A 21,315-nucleotide genomic window follows, 5' to 3' on the forward strand; every position below is an offset into this window, starting at 1 on the left:
GACAGGTTCCTGGGGGACCCATGTTCAATTGGAAGTTAGTGTTGGCTCAATATAGTTCATTAAAGTCTAGTAGTGATCTTGTATTTTACTTTGTTTATTTGTTAAACAACATTTATGGATCTTTATTTTATAAATAACGTTTTAATAAATATATATATATATATATATATATATATAACTGTTTTACGCCCCACAATGTGAGAAACGCTGATTTATAGTCCTGATTCACAAAAATAAAAGAGAAAGTGACGTAATTTCAGCTAGAAGAACCACTAATTATGACGTAGCTTCCGGCAAGGAATGTCGTCATTGGATCTTAGCTCATACATACTCATAAACTAAAAAGGGATAGTTTGTTCTCTTTATAATACATTGCTGAACCGCTTGAAATACACTTAAGTGGCCCTTCAGGGCTTCCGTACACTCGAGAAGGTTTTGGTTTTGTACATCTCGCACTGCACATGTAAGAAGGCTATACTTAATCAAAGTGTGTACCGAGTCTCTTAGTCAATAACGGTTGTAAGGGTTGAAATCTACCAGTACAGCCTGTATTCTCTAACCCAGTTTCATCCAGCATGAAAGAAACAGCAACAACAAAAAAAAAACAGCCGTGATGATATCAGTTAATAAATGTGTACGTTTTTATTAATAAATATGCACGCGTTAGCAGGAGTAAGACAAAATGCGACAAGCAGATATTGGTTTAATTTTAAAATCAATATATACATATATACTTTTTAGATTGATTTTACAAAAGTAGCTATTCATGACGGAGTAACAGTAGATAGATTAACGAAATATGATAAGGAATGGTACGTAGCATAAAAAGTAAAACAAACACAGCAGCTTAGTGAACACTTTCGGTGGCCTTGGTAAACAGCCATGGTACTGTTAGCATTACAATTCTCATCCCTCGATGTACACGGAGAGCAGCACGTGCGCACATTCAGTTACACTAGTGCTCCTTCTCGGCGGATCTATCTGGGCAATCAAAATAATTCGGCAAATATCCACAGAAAATTGTCAAAGAACGTGTAATGAAAATATGAAAATTAGGAAGCACTAAGTGGTGTCTTGGTTTTTGTAGCAGTAGCCTTTGTGTCAAGAGCTATGAGATACTCAGTATAGAATCGCAAAGTCCTATGATGGCTCAACCAAGTTTAAATGATCCATCTTAATACTAAATTTTGATGATTCAACCAAGTTTAAATTACTCATCTTAATAGTGACTTTTGGTGACTCAACCAAGTTTAAATGAGACATCTTAGTGCTAACTTTTGATGACTCAACCAAGTTTAAATGATCCATCTTAGTACTAAATTTTGATGATTCAACCAAGTTTAAATTACTCATCTTAATGGTGACTTTTGGTGACTCAACCAAGTTTAAATGAGACATCTTAGTGCTAACCTTTGATGACTCAACCAAGTTTAAATGAAACATCTTAGTGCTAACTTTTGATGACTCAACCAAGTTTAAATGAAACATCTTAGTGCTAACTTTTGATGACTCAACCAAGTTTAAATGATCCATCTTAGAAGTGACTTGTTGATGATTCACCCTAGTTTAAATGATAGAACTTAGTCGTTGATGACTCAATCTAGTTTAAATGATCCAACTTAGCAGTGACTCATTGATGACTCCATCTAGTTTAAAATATCTTTCTAATCGTAAACTTTTCGTTTCTCTCGATTTCTGTGTGTTTGTTTTTTTTCGTAAAAAAATTGTATCAAAGTTTTTTATACGTTAATAAGATTTTTTTTTATAGTTGGTCAGTATCATTACTTAAGTTGCCAAGCTATAAGCGCGTGAACATACCCACACGAGCGCAGTAAAAGCGGCCATTAGACTAGGTAACAGATGTTGAAATGTTTGACCTATCATGCACGGGCTTTCCTCCGAGAGTATTCCCAGCTTTGTGGTCGTTTGGGACAAACCTTAAAGAAAGAATGGCCGACTGAAGAATAAAAGCGAATATACAGTTGGGAGAATATAGAAAATCAATTCGACAGCGGTGGTCCAGCAACGTTTATTTTGTGTTGTTACTGAAATCTAACAAAACACCGTAGGGCAAAGTCACTAAGAGAAGATGGGAGCGACAGCTCGGCCTTGTAGGGGTTTTACAGCGACAAAAGGATTCCATGGGGCCCGCTATTATTGATCTTCTCACCCTAAGTAGGGCGAAGAAGGCGGTAAAGCATTAAATCCGGTGATTTGTAACACTGCCTAAGTGAAAAGAAAAACGGCTATTAAGTCTGAGACCGATTTTCACACCCTAAGTTTTCCTGTTGGTCCCACGATCTTTGTATTAGGAAACTTGTGGGTGGCGGGAACTCCTGAGAACTGATTAAGACAGATTCAAAAAGCACCCAAGCCCTCTGGCGTTTAATAACCAAATGACTTCATTAAATGCGGAGTTCATTATTACTTATTAAGACAGATTCTGAAAGCACCCAAGCCCTCTAGCGTTTAATAACCAAATGACTTAATTAAATCCGGAGTTTGTTACTTATTAAGACATTCAAAAAGGACCCAAGCCCTCTAGCGTTTAATGACCAAATGGCTTAATTAAGTCCGGAGTTTGTTACTTATTAAGACATATTAAAAAGGACCCAAGCCCTATAGCGTTTAATAACCAAATGGCTTCATTAAATCCGGAGTTTGTTACTTATTAAGACATTCAAAAAAAGACCCAAGCCCTCTAGCGTTTAATAACCAATTACTTCACTATATCTGTAATTTGTTACTTATTTAGAGATTTTCAAAAAGCACCCAAGCCCTCTAGCGTTTAATAACCAAATGACTTCACTAAATCCGAAGTTTGTTACCTTTTAAAACATTCAAAAAGCACCCAAGCCCTCTAGCGTTTAATAACCAAATGACTTCACTAAATCCGAAGTTTGTTACCTTTTAAAACATTCAAAAAGACCCAAGCCCTCTATCGTTTAATAACCAAATGACTTCATTAAATCCGTTATTTTATTTCCGTTTATTTAATTTAATTTTAGTCTCGTGTGAGATTAACGAGAATTCTTTCCTTTTAAGCTTTTATTGCAGCGTTTATATAAAAAAATGAACGACCACATTTGTGTATTTATACACGAGAAAATGATTTCTATGTTATATCAATAGCCCTTTATTCTTGCCTTAGCTGGTTCATTGTTTCACCTTTAGTAAAAGCAGTCGGGAATTACGGTTAACAATCATATAATACTTCCTTGTGCGTGTTTTAAATGTAAAATTAAACTTTATTAGTAAACAGTCGCGTCTTCATTTTTAACGATACTTTTAAATAAAGTTTTATTTTAGTACTCCGGTGTTTTTAACCTCGATTTTCAGGTTATTAAAAGTACAAAGTTGCGTTTCTTTCGTTTTAAGGCTATGAGAATGTGACAAACATGTTAGGCATTTCGTCGTTTCAAAGAGCGTTTCTTTTCTACAACAGCATCCTTACTCTTTTTGTTCGTTCTCATTCCCGTATAATATTACGTGATTTAACTTCGTGTACAAGAATCTCTCTTATTATAAGTCCTGGTATGGCCTGATGGTTAGGGACACTCGACTCACAATCTGCGGGTTCTAATCCTGTCGCCGAACATTCTCGCTCTTTTACCTGTTGGGGCGCTATAGTGTGACGATCAATCTCATCATTCATTGTTAAAAAGTAGCCCAAGAGTTGGCGGTGGGTGGTGTTGACTAGCAGCCTTCCTTCTAATCTATCTCTTGAGACGGCTAGTGCAGATAGCCCCCGTGTAGTTTTGCGCGAAATTCATCATACATACAAACTCACTTTAAGCTTGTGATCACGTAATGAAGCGTTTTACGCAACATGACGAAAATTTTGTAGTACTCTCGATTCAGAGTTTTTACAAAACCATAGATGGGGCTGTTGTGTGTTTGGCTCTCATATTCTTCTCATTTAATTCTTGGGGAGGCTAAATGATATCGGATCATTTTACCCAACCTAGCCAAGAGGCGTCATGAAAAATGTGATTGTTCCATCGTGACGTCACATCTGAGTCTGACCTTGGCCTGCTAATGAAAGTTAATGCCGATCTCGTGGGGTGTACTTCTCAGGAGTATATCGTTTACATTCTAGTACCATACACGACCCTACTCTCTCCGAATGTATACATGGTGTCAAAAGTAAATATCGCTGGTAAAACTACTTTTACCAGTGTTTAGAGATGGCAATATTGTAGTTTACCAGTGTTTAGAGATGGCAATATTGTAGTTTACCAGTGTTTAGAGATGGCAATATTGTACAATATTGCCATCTCTAAACACTGGTAAACTACAATATTGCCATCTCTAAACACATTCCGTTCCATAAATTACAACCAACCCTTTTCCCATTAAGAATTTAATTTCATTTTTTTAAAGTGCGTCAGTAAGTGCTGCCAGTGAGTATGCCCCCGCAATTCCTGGGGGAAGGGGGGGACATCTTTTGTAGTTACGCCACTGAGTGCTGCTATCTATGCTTTGAACGAAAGAAACTCGCAAGTAAATGAATTAAAGATGTTGTCAATGTAGAACAAGAACCTCGAAACATTTTAAAATAGAGAGAATTGGAAAGGTATTGTGCTAATCATATGTTTGAGTCGATCATATGACAGAATTTAAATTACAACCGTATCTTTGCTTCTTTAATTCATACTAAATTATTTTACACAAATAAAGTACAGGTTGGTAGGCCTCCTGGTAGCCGTTAGGGTTGCCAACTTTCAAATTTTCAAGATCTGAACACTGGATGTCAACACGCCTCGATTATTTACATGACCTACGCGACAGGATCGTATATAATTAATATTCATAAAGTAATGTTTTTAAGTTACTGAATTTTTTACATTATACAATATATAAATTATCTATAATATGATATACAACAATTGTATGTTTATACAATATACAATTTATCTAATATGTTATACAACAATTGTACGTTTATACAATATACAAATTATCTATAATATGTTATACAACAATTGTATGTTTGTACAAATTATCTATAATATGTTATACAACAATTGTATGTTTGTACAAATTATCTATAATATGTTATACAACAATTGTATGTTTATACAAATTATCTATAATATGTTATACAACAATGTACGTTTATATAATATACAAATTATCTATAATATGTTATACAACAATTGTACGTTTATATAATATACAAATTATCTATAATATGTTATACAACAATTGTATGTTTGTACAAATTATCTATAATATGTTATACAACAATTGTATGTTTATATAAACAATTTTCGTTTCTTCTCTTCTTATGTCCACTATAGACCTAGAATGAATGTTAGCTCCGTACTTATCACAGCACAATATATCCAGGATGTTAGTGTTAGCGTGTTATAGGTGATCTAACTTGGTTCGTCCCAACGTTAGGCTTGTCTATATATAAAGATTCAGTGTCTGTGTGTCACGTGACTCCTAAACTGCTGGTCGTACCGACTTCTAAGTGGTACCAAATGAATCGTCTCGTTCCCGAGGTTTGCAAACAGGTAAAATGTTTCACCCCACTCCTTGGGGAACCCGGGGATTTCCCGAAAACCCCTTTTTTCTAAACTGCTGGACTCACCAACTTTTAAAGTGGCGCCAAACGAATTGTCTCCGCTCTGAGGTTTGCACAAAGGTAAAAATTTTCACCCAACACTTTAGGGAACCCAGATATTTCGCGAAAACACATTTATGGGGATTTCCCGAAGACGGAACCCAAATCTGGCATTGATTTACATTCGAGCATATAAATAGGCCTAATAATTAACGTTCGTAACTTCGTTAAAGAAATTAAAGTTTAATTTTTGCGACACTGATAATTAAACTGAAAAGTGCAAAATATAACTGAGGCATTAAATCTGCAGTGTAGCGGCCCTATAAATATGGCCCACCCTTGTAAATATGGACCAAAGGCCCACGATTTCGCTAGTACTAAAATTAAAACTAATAATTACTTTACGTATGTCTCTTTATTGATCTAAGAACTTACAAATTAGAGCATTGGGTTATAATTCTTTACTGGAAAATAATACTTAACCAAATAATAATAATTATTCGTTTATTGCAAATAATGGCGCATAATGTACCTTTCTTTTTTTTACAGCCCTCTTGAAAAGAATAACGTACGAAGCACATTTTTTTTCTTCTTTTTTTGAAGCATCAGAACCCGATCTATGAACCCTAATTATTCTTAACAGTGACGTCTAGAATCATTAAAGTTGGTCTTTGGGAAAGAACTATTGTGCATGTACCCCCCACCTCCTTCGGAATGGTTTTTTTGGAAAGATGCTGTGTACACATTAAGTGATTGAAGGCGCGGTTAATATTTGTTTAATGTTGCGTTCTGATTTGATACACTACGTATGCATTTTTTGTCGCTCTCTGGTGGACAGTAGTCTCCCGGTAAGCCTGATTGTGAATGTACTTTCTCTAGGTTAACGACTGAAGTCCTCCGTTAAGAGTACAGTTTTACAGCGCTAAGATCAGGGGTTCGATTTCCCTCGGTGGAAAAAAATCATATAGCCCAATTTTGGTTTCTTCTAAAAAAACAAAAAAACAATAACTACTCAAACACTAAACCTGCTATTTAAAAACGTTAATTTAAATAGCAGGTTTAGTAACGTTAATTTAAATAGCAGGTTTAGTAACGTTAATTTAAATAGCAGGTTTAGTAACGTTAATTTTCACTTCTTCATTTTTACATTTTTTGTGAAATAAAACAAAACAAAAACAATTCTGTTATTTTACCGAAAAATTAAAATCGCGAGTTTCGGTGACATAATAACTATACGAGGGATGTGTGTGAAACCTACAAACCTTGTTTGTGTGTGTGTGTGTGAAACCTACCAACCTTGTTTGCGTATTTTCGGAAAAGTTGTATATCTATTATTAAACCTGCTAACACGTGAGACGAAAGAAGTGTGATTTCTAACTTTTATTGAACACGATTTAACTTTGGGGAAACTCCCAATGGGAGTGATAAATAGTTACATATTTAGCAGCTGGGTGCTAGAGTATGATGAAACTATAGTATGGATATTTCATGTGTTTTGGTAACAACCCAAGCTCTGTTTATAACTCTTCCATTGTAGGAGAACGAAGGGAGGGATTCGATGTTGGTTTTTTTTGTTGTTGTTTTTTTTTTGCCAGCGTTGTGAGTCATCGTATGCAGAATTTTTGACATTGAAATGTTACATGAGTTTGTATCGAAAACCCGAGGCACCTCGAGGCTAATTGGCTTCTCGGCAACTTTCTCCACTAGGCCCGTGTTTCTAGGGTTTAAATACTGTCTAGTTATAACTTTAGCAGTTGATCTAGTACACTGCATATCAGATCCTCCTGGACGTCTGTCCGTTAGTAGTAGCTTCTATGTTTTGTTTTTTTTTGCCTGGGAAAAACTCAGCTCGTGGTGTATTATTGTTACAACGCTAGATAAAGACCGTGTTGTGTGCAATGAACCGCAGCACAGAGACGTTTTCAAATAAGTTCCTTCTTTACTTCTACGTTGCGTTAACTTAAAAATGGGCTAAGTGTAAATATATATATATATATATATATATATTCAGTGGCTTGTCAAGTGCTTAAACAAGGGGATGGAGGGGGGCGAGCTATACACGAATCTCTTGCTGCTCCAGAAACGTATGTGCAAGGTTTAAATGTTCAAGTTTTAATAAACACGAGGATTATGTAGCAAACAAAATAAGACTTAAGTACACTCTTTCAGGCTAACCTGCAATGCTGGATATTCAGGTTATTAACACATACAGATGGAAAACGGCATAATCTTATTACAAGGGTTATCACCATTAAGCAGGATATACAATCACTGAAGTTTGTGGATTTTACCGTGTTGCTTTCGACACTTGACAAAAAAAAGATAATTAAAATGAGAAGAGGGAAAATAAAGTAGATAAAAAAAATGGAGGGAATGACTGAATAAAGAAACATAATGTTAACCATACCAATTTTCGTGATTTAAAACTTAGTAGTGCCATCTTTACGTCGTTCAAAACTTAGTAAAAAAAAACTAACTATTTTCGTCTTTCTTTGAAGCGCACCCTTTATAACACCACTCTTTGGACTCGCTTCGTCGCTTAGCAACAGACTGTGGTAAATAATGGATTCATCAATACATTATTTGTTTATCATTGGTAGAAATATTTATCTTTCAGTTTTTGTATTCCGGCACATGGTTACAGTAATACTTACCGGGTTGCTTAGGAACAAACACTGGTACTTGTGGACATTATTTCTAGTTCTGTGTTTACTCTTGATCCTCTTAAGTTAAATAAACATGATTCAAAATAAAATTTATAAACAAAGAACTAAACATAATGCGTAATATGTTTTTAAAACTATGCCAAGAGCTGGTTAGTAAGGAAAGAAAAATAATTTTTTTTTCTTTGTTTTTAAACACAAAAAAAGGAAGTTTTCAGCCTGCAGCTTTAATCAGTATGTTTGTTTTCAGATTGATACGCTATTATTTATAAGGTATAATTCATTTAGTTTTTAATCATTATTATAATGTATGGACAGTACCGCAGCTGATTCGAACTTACATCGTGATCTGGTAGTATAGAACTTACATCGTGATCTGGTAGAATAGAACTTACATCGTGATCTGGTAGTATAGAACTTACATCGTGATCTGGTAGAATAGAACTTACATCGTGATCTGGTAGTATAGAACTTACATCGTGATCTGGTAGAATAGAACTTACATCGTGATCTGGTAGAATAGAACTTACATCGTGATCTGGTGGAATATAACTTACATCGTGATCTGGTAGTATAAAACTTACATCGTGATCTGGTAGTATAAAACTTACATCGTGATCTGGTAGAATAGAACTTACACCGTGATCTGGTACTATAAAACTTACACCGTGATCTGGTACTATAAAACTTACATCGTGATCTGGTAGAATAGAACTTACATCGTGATCTGGTAGTATAAAACTTACATCGTGATCTGGTAGAATAGAACTTGCATCGTGATCTGGTAGTGTAGAACTTACATCGTGATCTGGTAGTATAAAACTTACATCGTGATCTGGTAGTATAAAACTTACATCGTGATCTGGTAGAATAGAACTTACACCGTGATCTGGTACTATAAAACTTACACCGTGATCTGGTACTATAAAACTTACATCGTGATCTGGTACTATAGAACTTACATCGTGATCTGGTAGAATAACTTCAGTTAGTTCTTTTTTCCACGTTAATTTTTTTTAGCAATATCTCTAAAGTTCAACACATTTTCAATTAATGTATTATTGATTGAATTAGGTGCCCCATAGTGACTTTAAATCCCCCCCTCTTTTTTTTTAGGGAGATTAGCGGTGAAAATGTACTGTTCGGAACGATCGGAAAATCATAATGCGCCTGCGCAAGTCCTAGTTTTTAACGTACATTGCGTTAATAGACCGATTGTTATAAGGATACAATATTCAGTATTGAGTGCTTGCACTCTCATCAAGCTAAAAAGTCCGGGTTTCGGCACCCGTGGTGAGCAGAGCACAGATAACCCATTGTGTAGCTTTGTGCTCAACTACAAATATACTAGTCCAAAAAAAAATGTTAGACCAGCAGGAGGGTACATTTTCAATGAAACAACTTCTTAAGTTGAGGAAATAAAAAAATATTTTTTAAACTTAAGGTTTGCCATCTTTATTTCTTATTTTTTCGTCATAATTATTATTTTACTTTTCAGATTACCTAGGACTAGAGGAGCATCTTGCAAGCCAAAAATTAGGCGAGGAAGATGATGATAGAAAAATGAAAGGTGGGGGTTCAGTGTTTATTTAGTATCTAAATTAGTATTTTGTTTTTAATATATCGTATGTTTTCAGACGCTCTTTAGTATTTGTAAAAAAAAAAAATCAAATTTCCAATTTTCAAGAAACGGATATTGTCCACGGGGAAGTTACGTGCGTTTGGCTACTTTTATGTATGTCAGAAACAATATGCATTTTTAACATTAACTTCCGATTAAGGCAAATTACATATGTAGATCATAACTAGAAATCAACAGCGATATTCCCACTGTTGTGATAAGCGGTACTTTCGGCCGTAATCCCAATAACATCCCACTCACGAGGTTTAGATTAGCACTAAATCCATACACTATGCCAATAATTCCAAACTTATATATTTTTTATTACATTTATTAGTAAAGGAATTAAAAATAGTAAAAGCAAATATACATTAAACATTCTAACCAATGACAATGTTATTAAAAAAAATAATACAGTACACCTTACTGGAGAACATCGAAAAACCATTTATTTTTATTTTGTGATCTGAATCTTTCTTTGCTAAATGCTCATTTCTGATTTTTATAATTCTAAAATAATGAAAAAGACGAGATTTTCAAACTGTAAACTACAAAAATGTGGTCGATAAGTTTACTGACTTACAACTCTTAACATTTGGGATTCGATTCCCTGCCATGCAGCTTTGCGCTCAAACACCGCCATCACCACAAAATATTAGACAACTAGAATTGAAACTAACATTAATATTCACATCATCTTTATTGATAACCTTTTAATTAGTAATGTAAAAATAAGAAAACAATAGATATAGTCAATTTTGACGATGGTATATCTGACATTCGCACGCTCAAAGCGACGACTTGCAGTCCATAAATACTTCGATGGTTTTATTCCTATTTGATTTATTTTACTACGTTAGCGCCATCTGGTTATAACTAAAAATAGCCGTTCTCCATGAATTCTGGTGACAAATCGTAATGAGGAAAACGAAGTATGAACTGACATACAACTCTCACTGAGACGAGAAGTTTTATCGAATGGCAACTGGCACTATGCACTTAATGACAGTAAAAAACAAATCATTGTCAGTTAATGACAGTAAAAACAAATCATTGTCAGTTAATGACAGTAAAAACAAGTCATTGTCAGTTAATGACAGTAAAAACAAACCATTGTCAGTTAATGACAGTAAAAAACAAGTCATTGTCAGTTAATGACAGTAAAAACAAGTCATTGTCAGTTAATGACAGTAAAAGACAAGTCATTGTCAGTTAATGACAGTAAAAGACAAACCATTGTCAGTTAATGACAGTAAAAAACAAGTCATTGTCAGTTAATGACAGTAAAAACAAATCATTGTCAGTTAATGACAGTAAAAAACCATTGTCAGTTAATGACAGTAATAGAAAGTCTTTGTCAGTTAATGTCAGTAAAAGACAAATCATTGTCAGTTAATGACAGTAAAAGACAAGTCTTTGTCAGTTGATGTCAGTAAAAAACATATCATTGTCAGTTAATGACAGTAAAAGACAAGTCATTGTCAGTTAATGACAGTAAAAGACAAACCATCGTCAAATATTTATCTTATTCTTTCGTTTTTAAACAAGTCTAAACGAGTTTTACAGCATGATTAGGCTTAGAGACGAGATTTACCTTTCTTGTTTGTGTCGTTACCGGATCTATAGATATCTCTGCTAGCGCGAGTCTTTCGTTTGTTGCTTGATATTGTATTAGTTTAAAACAATATGGAGTATGGCACAGCGGTATGTCTGTGGACTTACAACGCTAGAAACCGGGTTTCGATACCCGTGGTGGGCAGAGCATGGATAGTCCATTGTGCAGCTTTGTGCTTAATTCCAAATAAACAAACAAACAAAATGGTGTAAGAAGCAAAAAAAAAAAATCCAAATTTATTTATTGAATCCTGTAGTTTATATGATAATTCTCACCGTTGTTTAGATTAATTGAAATCAGTTTGATTTATTGAAAGATAATCAACAGGAAAGTTTTAATTTTTTTGTCTCTATATCGTTGAAACTGACGTCATGACAAATCTTTTTTGGACGTTAGTAACTAAATGAAGAAATATTGGGAGCATTAATGGGAGTTTAGTGCGTAAACAGAGTAATTTGTTGGGCATTGTTAGCCTTCACTTTTGCGTAATATCGAGCAGACGATATTTTTTTAGCCGGTTCTAACTGACCTCGTGGCGTAACCACGTTTTTGACTCGTCAGTCATGTTTACGTAAATGTCACTCGGCTGCTGTGAATGTACGACAGTGTGCGCGTGTGTGTATATGTGTTTACAGTAAGTGAAACGTTAATTAAAAATATTAATATTTTTCGGCCCTACGAAGACGACGCCAAGATCTGTCCCTGTCTACATTTTTGTTCACTTATTATTTCCATTAACATTTCGTTAACAACGAAGGTGCGAAAAATGAAACTTGTATAACAAACTAGCTGTACTTTTTTGTCGGGTTCATTTTTAACTTCGCTCTTAGTAAATAGCTTGCTCTGATCGGAACTTAATATTTGATTGTGTGTATAAGTAACGTATATCACCAGGTGAAACGTATGAATTGTTATAGTATTTTGGCACTTGTGTATAAAGTTAAAATCATAAATAATATTCAAACTGATACACAATTAAAAGCATTTTATCTAGGCCTATCTATATGGCCTTCAAAAAGTTGACGACTCTACATGTTTCGACGTTACAACGTCATCCTCAGGAGTCAATTGTTGTTTAGTTGGAACACTATATACCACCAGGTGAAACACGTGAAATGTTGTTTCGTGAGACAATATTATTGAAATAATATCCTCTTTCTTTCTTTGAAAACGAAATTTATTTGCTCCCTATCGGTAGATTTTTAAAAAAAAGACTCCGAACTGAACCTAATAAATGAAATTGACTCTTAAACTGTAAATGGAACTTTAGTGTTTCATTATTTTAAACAATACAAAGATCCTTTCATCTAATCTAACGATGTAAATGCCTAATTTATTACAGAATTTACCGTTCTGCTGACAGGAAGAGGACTGTCTCCAATGGTGCCGACAGAGAGCGCTGCTAGAGGATATTTCACTTATGTTAAAAGAAAGTTACATTACACGATTCATTATGTGGGGTAAGTGATAGTTGAAAATATCGTAACAGTCTATTATAATAATACTCAGTTTGGTCTCGCCTGAAAATGCGCGTGCACCTTTCTATCTAAATGCGCATGCGCGCGCACTTCCTCAAAAGGCGGATGTAAATATACTTTAGTAGACATTTTATACAACATATTAAAAGCTTATCAAAGTTTTCAAAAGGTCTAACGTTAGGTCGTAGAATAACATTATAAGTTTATTTATTGATAGTATTAAGTATGGTAATGTTTATCCCTAACTAAACTAAAGCAAAAAACGTACACAAGTTAATGTGTTCATTTATCTCTTTATCGAGTACAGGCCGTAGTTAATAAAGGCTTAACTAATGTTAGGCCTAAGACAAGTGTATTATTCAGTGTATGCAATTAAAATTATTTTGTATTACTCTAGAAATCTTGTATTTAAAGAAGTACTGTTACAATAAAATATACTAAGTTGACCGTAAATGTTTTGTGGATCTCTGATAGTGTTTACATACAAAATAACTTGTTTTTGTGTTGAATTTGTTTTTATTATTATTATTATTAGATCAGAAACACCAACGTTTCTGCGTTTCACTGATTCTGACGGAAAAATTCTGGAAGAACACGAAATAAACAAGATACATCACTATGGAAACGGTTTAAAGGTAACGAGATATCTGAACTAGTATATATATATATATATATATATATATATTACAATGGCAATGTGGATTAGCTGTAAGTTTTGCAAACTTCCTACGCTAGAAATAGGATTTCGATACCCGTGGTGGGCAGAGCACTGCTATTCCATTATGTAGCTTTGGACTTAACAACAACCAGAACAAATTAAACTGGATATATTTTGTAGAGAGAGATAGATGAGTGAATAAAATAGTATTAGCTAGTTTGTAAAAATGTTACCCCCACAGTGGCACGACTATATGTCTGCAGACTTACAACTCTAGAAACCGGGTTTCGATATCCGTGGTAGGCAGAACACAGATAGCCCTTTGTGTAGCTTTGGGCTCAACTACAAACAAACAGAGCTATAAAATGTTCATTTTTCTACGAGCATGGCACGACTATATGTTTGCAGACTTACAACTCTAGAAACCGCGTTTCGATACCCGTGGTAGGCAGAACACAGATAGCCCTTTGTGTAGCTTTGTGCTCAACTACAAACAAACAGAGCTATAAAATGTTCATTTTTCTACGAGCAATGTTTTCTCGTTTAGTTGTTATCTCTTCTGTTAGATAAGAGTAATGTAAAAACAAATGCGTGTGATGTAAGCCCTCGAGTCCGATATTATAAATAAATAACGGTAAACGAGTGTCAGGGCTGGTTTACGACCTCACTTGGATCAATACCTGATGATCGACAGACAATGTGAAATTGATTCGAACCCTGCTTTTCTAATTTAATATATATCGGTGGCCTAGTTGACTAGAAATAAGAAGGGGAAAAAAATAACTGTTTACTGAACCGGACGTAGCTTAATGATTAGCGTTTCGGGCTGCGTATCTGAAGGTTTAAAAATCTAATCATGTTACGTCATCGAATTATAATTGTGGTAGCCAATCCCACTTTTCGGTTAAGAGTAGCCGCATAGGCGGCGGATGCTCCTGCCTGAATGCCCCGACTCCGGTCAGCGATTGTAACTTAAGAATGACTATGTCTGCAAAAGACTGTTTACCCCATGTGTCGCATAAGATATTATCGTTCGGGTTGAAAATAGCAAATACAGAGTTATTTGTTAGTGGCTCAGTCTATGGGCTTATAACACAACAAATCGGGTTTCAATTTTTCCTTACCCATAGTTGGCACCACACTGATAGTCCATTTTGTAGCTTTGCGCTTAAAAACAAATAAAATCTTTGAGGGTTTACATCCAAAAGAAAGATTTTGTCACAAGGAGGAATTAAATAGCATCATATAATGTGTTTGTTTGTTTGTTATGGATTTCGCACAAAGCTACACGAGGGTTATCTGCGCTAGCCGTCCCTGATTTAGCAGTGTAAGACTAGAGGGAAGGCAGCTAGTCATCATCATCCACCGCTGACTCTTGGGCTACTCTTTTACCAACTAATAGTGGGATTGACCGTCACATTATAACACCCCCACGGCTGAAAGGGCGAACATGTTTGGTAGGACGGGGATTTGAACCCGCGACCCACAGATTGCGAGTCGAGCACCCTAACCATCAGGCCATGCCGGGCCCATACAATGTGTAGAGATGTATTCATTTATGTACCCCCCCCCAAAAAAAAACACATCATTTCAAAAACGCTGACAACTGTGAGGTTCCACTACCTCTGACCCTAAACGTTTAGAAGTGTTTAAAAAACCTTTTGAGGCAAGATTTCATTTTGAACTGTTTGTGTGCGTCTGCGACAAGTTGTTTTAAGCAAGATATGCTTTCCATTTTAGATGTGCGGTGTGTGGAGGATGATTCCAAAGGTCTATCGGCGGAAATTAATGAAAGGAAGATTACATCTGACCTTAGCTACAGAACACTATCCAGAAGGTCTCGTAGCAGGGAAATTTGTCAGGTCAAAGGAGCTGCACGTGAATGAAGGTATGTGTTAGTTTTGGTACACGCGCTCACTGACCACCGCGCTGTTTTAATTCGAGTACAAATCTTTCAAAAAAAACTCAAATCTGGTTACAAAAAAAAAATCTTTAGAACCTCTGTGGAAGTAAGTGAATTTATTTATGGGTGCTCTAAAATTTTGGTTCCATGGGGGAAATGAAATTTTCACATAATGCTCGATATGTCTGTCCCAAGATGTCGAAACACAACTGAAAACGTCTCACGACCACGACAAATGGTACGTTCGAGCACACAGGGACAACACATCGAATAAATCATGCAGGAGTTTCATTCCCTCGTGAAACCAGGCTTTTGGGACACCCTGTTCTTGAAATGAGACAACTAAAGGGGTGGGAGGTGAAGGATGAAGACTACAGATAATAAACGAGTATTAGAAACTGTTCCATCCTGAGAAGAAGATGATTGGAGCACCATCATTAGTGGCTAGTTGTTGTGCTAAATACTTTAAACAGAGCGTCCAGGCTGTCATTAAGGTCAACCAAGCTATAGAGAAAAAAGCAATGCAAAGGATTTTTTTGTTGTTGTTGTTGTTGTTTGTAGAGATTTTCCGTTTCTGTTTGTTGTTGAAGTACAGTGTTGTTTACTTATCACGAGTCTTAACGTCTTAGACATCCTTAAAAACTGTTGTTGTTTCATGTACCCGAGTGCAAATGGGGTGATAATTCAGTGTTCTTGGTATAATCTTTACTGTATATTTTTTTCTCCGTGTACCAAAATTATGCAGTCTCTTTAGAAATCTATTTGGACTTAGATAGTTGTGAACGTTATGGGCAACATTTTGGACTCCAAGCCACTATGGGCAACATTTTGGACTCCAAGCCACTACGAAGGCAAAATACAAGTTAATGATATGCCACTGTCTCTTCAGAATATATAGATTTCAACAAGTGGCCAAAAGATGGAGTATGATTTTCCTCTTAGCCAATTTTTCTCTTTGCAATACGAAAAAAAGGAGATTCGAAATCCAGACTCGGGAAAATGTTTTAGAAATTATATAGCGCCAATTTATCAACAACTGTTACACTGGCACATTAAGACACTGATGAATTCATCGTCAAAGATAACTTGTTAAATATAAGTCAAGAACGATGTGATATTTATTATCAAATAAACTTTCAGTTGCTATAAGCAAGACATATCTTAGTTTTTATGAACATTCATAATATACATTTTAGCAAACTTGCTGTGTAAATGTGTACAAATAACCAACATTATGCGCGAATCACGTTTAATTGCGCGTTTTTGTGTGATATAGGACAAATTAATGAAAATCTTCGTAATTTGCTGTTGTCGCTAAGCCTAATGTTTTTCATTAGTTTTTGATAATTTAATGTTTATCTTTTCCTTCTGGTGTGTTTTGTCATTCGTGATACTATAACTTGCTGTTTAACGTTAAGCCTAATGTTTTCGGCAGTTTTTTGATAATTATAGATTTTTTTATCTTTTTTATTTCTGGTGTGTTTTGTCATTCATGATACAATGATTTGCTGTTTAACGCTAAGCCTAACGTTATCGGCAGTTTTTGACACTAAGATATTTAATTATATTTTATTGCTTATTCTAATTTTATAATTATATAAACTTGGACGAATCAGGAATGTCAGTAGTTAAAACAAACTTTTTAAAAGCTTTATTCCAAACCCCCACTATCGATCTGCTTGCTTAACTGCTTAGTCTCTCTGTCTATTCATTCATTGGTTTGTCCGTCTGTGTTAAAACTCAGTGTACTTGTAATGATTTTTGATTACCAAAACGAGACAGTATTTGATTTATTGTACAAATATAAAGCGGTTTTAAATGCGTGTGAATTTTTGGTAAAATTTTAAAACTTTGTAAATAGCACCTATCCTGTATCTGGTAGGCGTGTTTGTAGATGCTGAAAATTCCATAAAAATCTGACCTCGGGTTTTCTTTATGTCTCTACAACCACTGAATATGGATATCAACCAACATCTTTGTTTGCAGTGGCCGCTAGAGCTCGTAAATGGTGATTTTTAATATCTCAGACACTTTGCCATCTGGGGCGGCATGTTGTTCATTCTTTAGGGTGCTTACGTCATAAACCGCATAGAAATAGCAATTCATAAATCAATTCCTTTAATTTTCATCGTCTAATATAATGTTACATAATTTATCTTTTAAAAAAAACAAAAAACTCATCATCCGTCTTAATGGTTTTGAAGAACTAGAATATTCTTTAATGACGTAACGTTAAACGTGCCCGTTACGTAATGTTATTGTTAATCCATGAAACTATTCTATTGTTAATCCACGTAGTGTGGAACTTTTATTGTTGGTGAATCTCACCAGGATTATGTTACAGTCTGAAAGTCAAGAGTGTCATAGTGCGATCATTGCTTTAATTATACCAGTCGAAATGAAAAAAAATTAATTAACGCGGTGCCACTAGGGGGCTCTGTTTTAAGTCATTCGAAAGTCGAACTGTAAACAGTTGTGACCGATTTTGTCTTCAACACTCCCCCCCCGGTCTATACCGCTAAAAATCGGGTTTCGATACCTGTGGTGGGCCGAGCACGGATACATAATCCATTGTATAGTTTTTGTGCTTAACAAGAAACTCGTCAACATTTCCCGTTCTATTTATTTGCACAGATTTATTTGGTGGTGGTGTATGAAGTAATCGTTTTATTTTGTTTGTTGAAATTTGCGCAAAGCTATTCGAGAGCTATCTGCGCTAGCCGTTTTTTGATTTTGAAGTGATGGACTAGAAAGGGTGGTATGCTTGTGAACTCCCTCCCCCTCCCCCCAACTCTTGGGCTACTTCTTTAACAACGAATAGTAAGATTGACATGCTTGTGAACTCCATCCCCCTCCCCCCAACTCTTGGGCTACTTCTTTAACAACGAATAGTAAGATTGACTGTCACATTATAACGTCCCTATGGCTGAAAGGGCGAGCACGTTCGGTGACGAGATTCGAACCCGCTTATCGTCTATTGCGAATTGAGTGCCGTACTTGGCATAAAGTAGTAAAACTTGAGGGCTTAATGTTCTCTGCGTATAATTTGATGCACATGCCCGCCTTGTGTACGTGTTACTGTATCACCTGTTCTTTGTACTGTTCAACTTGTGAACCCATTGACTGCTGATTCGCCGTATAGGGCACGGTTCACCTCCGGCAGTTGAATGCGAGTGCGCTGTTTACATTGTACGGCTCGCCAAAATTCCACAATCGTTTAAAGCAGCCTCAGAGAAAGGGTTAATTTAAGCCATCTTCTATTCTTCATACGTTCTTGTCAAAAAAAAACAAACAAAAAAAACCAAGTGTCTCAGCGGTACGTCTGAAGACTTGTGAGGCTAAAGAACCGGGTTTCAATACTCGGGGTGGGCAGAACCCAGATAGCCCTTTTGCGCTTTAATGACAAACAAATAAGCAAACATTATTATCAAACGTACCAGCAAAACTTGAAAAATAAACCGTGTTTTCTCCGTTTATAAACTTATTAAAATTTTCTTTTGTTCGATGGAAAAAAATGTGAGAATTGTTTCAATGTGTTTTGACATGTTTCAAAGGTTTTTGTTTTGTTTTTCTTTGTTGCGGTAATAGTTTTTAAAAAATTATAAAACATTAGAGAGATACTTTGACCGATTTTTGTGATCAAGAGAGGTCCTCATTTAACAGATATCTTACTTGGCTGGACCTTGAATCAGAAAGTTCATATTTCGCGGCCTTTTGTCGGAAAAAAAAAGGCGCTCCGCCCTCTGGTGTCGTGGGTGCGGCATAAGAGTACCAGTCAAATCTCACTATTCGATTAGGCGAGAGTATCTCAAGAGCTGGCGGTAGGTGTAATTGACTAAGCTGCCTTTCCGTTAGTCTTATCAGATCGGGTCCAAACGGGGGACGGTAATGATCAACTAACTTTTTTCCGTGTCTTCGCACGAAAATTCTAGAACAAAAAACAAAATTTAAAACTGGTATTATTTGTTATACTCTCAGAATATCACGTGATTGGTTCGGGGAAATTTATTCAAGTATTGACAAAGTTTCTAATTATTTAATTCAACTTTATTTACTGGCAACGACCCATCATTTGGTGTGAGTAATTCCTACTGTTTCAACATTCCTGTGTGTTTCCCACGTGTTCCGTGAGAAGTCGCTATTTAGCAGAGGCTGTGCCAAGTTTAGCAGTTTCGAAAGTCCGATTGCATTAATGCCGATTTCGTCAGTTTATTATTTTCTTAGCATATTTCCGTGTTTTTTTTTGTTGTTTTTTTTTTCATTTGATAATCCAATGGAAATTAATCACGGTGTTTTTAAAACAACTTTTCGGCGACTTTTTAAGTTTTCTTTTTTTTTACACAGAAATTAGATATATGGATTAAAAAAAAAAACTCTATCGCGTAGGAGCTGACGAAGAACAATAATACTTCCATTTTTTTTAATGTCTATACATCAAAAGCATCGCCGCCATTACGTCACTGATGATGCTCAGAGCCTGAGGTGTGGTAATAAGTAAGAAATTATCCATTACTACAGTTGTCGTCATAACGTAATCATTCACCCAGATCTTGGTTTTTGCTACTACTTTAATAAAGAATGGGCGGTTTTTGGACTTGGCACATGTTAAGTAGCGATGATACAATTTTGTAAGGCAACGCCACCTGCTGGGATTCGCAGGCTATTTTGTTCGTTGATTTTTTGTTGTATCAAGTATGGCACGTAGTTGCGAGCTGAATACACACTGTAATGTGAAAAATGCTATAAAGAAAGTGTCATGAATTACTGGGCTTCTGTGACATCAGTACAAATATTATCACATACTTACATGTTTGGTAAACTGTATAGATTTTGGTCAAATCACCCATTTTTCATCAGGGGTTAATTTGGGGTGGAACGATCAGGAACGGAATCCCGCTTTTTGACGATTAAAACCGTTAGCGTTGATTGGAACGTCAAAGTGGATCACAAAAGGGAGTTCCACCTCTTTCAAAATCCCAATTTAACCCCTGTTTCTCACCCCCTTTTCTTCATTTAAAACTGATCTAACGTAACAGACGTAGTCTTGGATGGTAATGTTTTTTTTTATGTTTATGTGTTTCAAAGATGGATTTAACGTACCAGCTACAAGAGATAGATCACAAATGCTGTTTGTAAACTTCTCTGATTTGAAACCTACAATGGATTAACTTAGAGAAATGTAATAAAAACAAAAGTCAGACGTAATTTTATCACCAATAGTTAGGCCTAATGAATTTCTCTGCTTCGCCAGCTTCGGCGTTTAACATCTCATCTAAAAAAAGCTGCCCAATAACAACGAGAGTAGGTTTTGGTCCATGGTGCGGTCATCTTTTCGGATATTTAGAATCCATTATCGTCTGCCAACTTTTAATTGATCATATCGTGAGTCGAGATTCATTTCGTCGTTCATTCATTTTATTTATTTGATTTGATTTATGTTGTTAGTTAAAATAAAAAGGTTATAAATTATGTGTACACAGCCATTGAACATCAGGGGGCAGCACTGATTCAGAATTTTCCCGATGACCTGGAAGAGAGCGTCAAAATAACAGGCCTACCCCTGATTGGTAAGTTGGAAATAATTATATTTTATTTGCTGTCGTTACCACATCAGTAGGTTATCATCTTTCTTCCTATGCTTTCTGTTAAGAGTTAGGGTGTGTCAAAAAGAAAAGGAAGTACTCTTGGATATGCCACAACATCAACATTAAAAAACAACAACAATACACAAATAAAGTACTCCATTTGTATTCCAGGTGGATAAGGCGCTCGACTCACAATCTGAGGGTCGCGGGTTCGAATCCG

At 35.6% G+C, this 21,315-nt stretch overlaps 1 protein-coding gene across 1 annotated transcript in view; it reads left to right on the forward strand.

The window, feature by feature from the left end:
- Positions 1-21,315, forward strand: part of LOC106468758 (chordin-like) — an 84,651-nt gene that overhangs the window by 47,903 nt on the left and 15,433 nt on the right. Inside the window, exons 4-8 of the mRNA XM_022397121.1 lie at positions 9,734-9,805; positions 12,814-12,931; positions 13,485-13,584; positions 15,348-15,495; positions 20,991-21,077. Coding sequence (XP_022252829.1) covers positions 9,734-9,805; positions 12,814-12,931; positions 13,485-13,584; positions 15,348-15,495; positions 20,991-21,077 — 525 coding nt within the window. The remainder of the gene's footprint in view (positions 1-9,733; positions 9,806-12,813; positions 12,932-13,484; positions 13,585-15,347; positions 15,496-20,990; positions 21,078-21,315) is intronic.

This window comes from Limulus polyphemus, unplaced genomic scaffold (assembly GCF_000517525.1).
Source record: "Limulus polyphemus unplaced genomic scaffold, Limulus_polyphemus-2.1.2 Scaffold3152, whole genome shotgun sequence".
Taxonomy (NCBI): domain Eukaryota; kingdom Metazoa; phylum Arthropoda; class Merostomata; order Xiphosura; family Limulidae; genus Limulus; species Limulus polyphemus.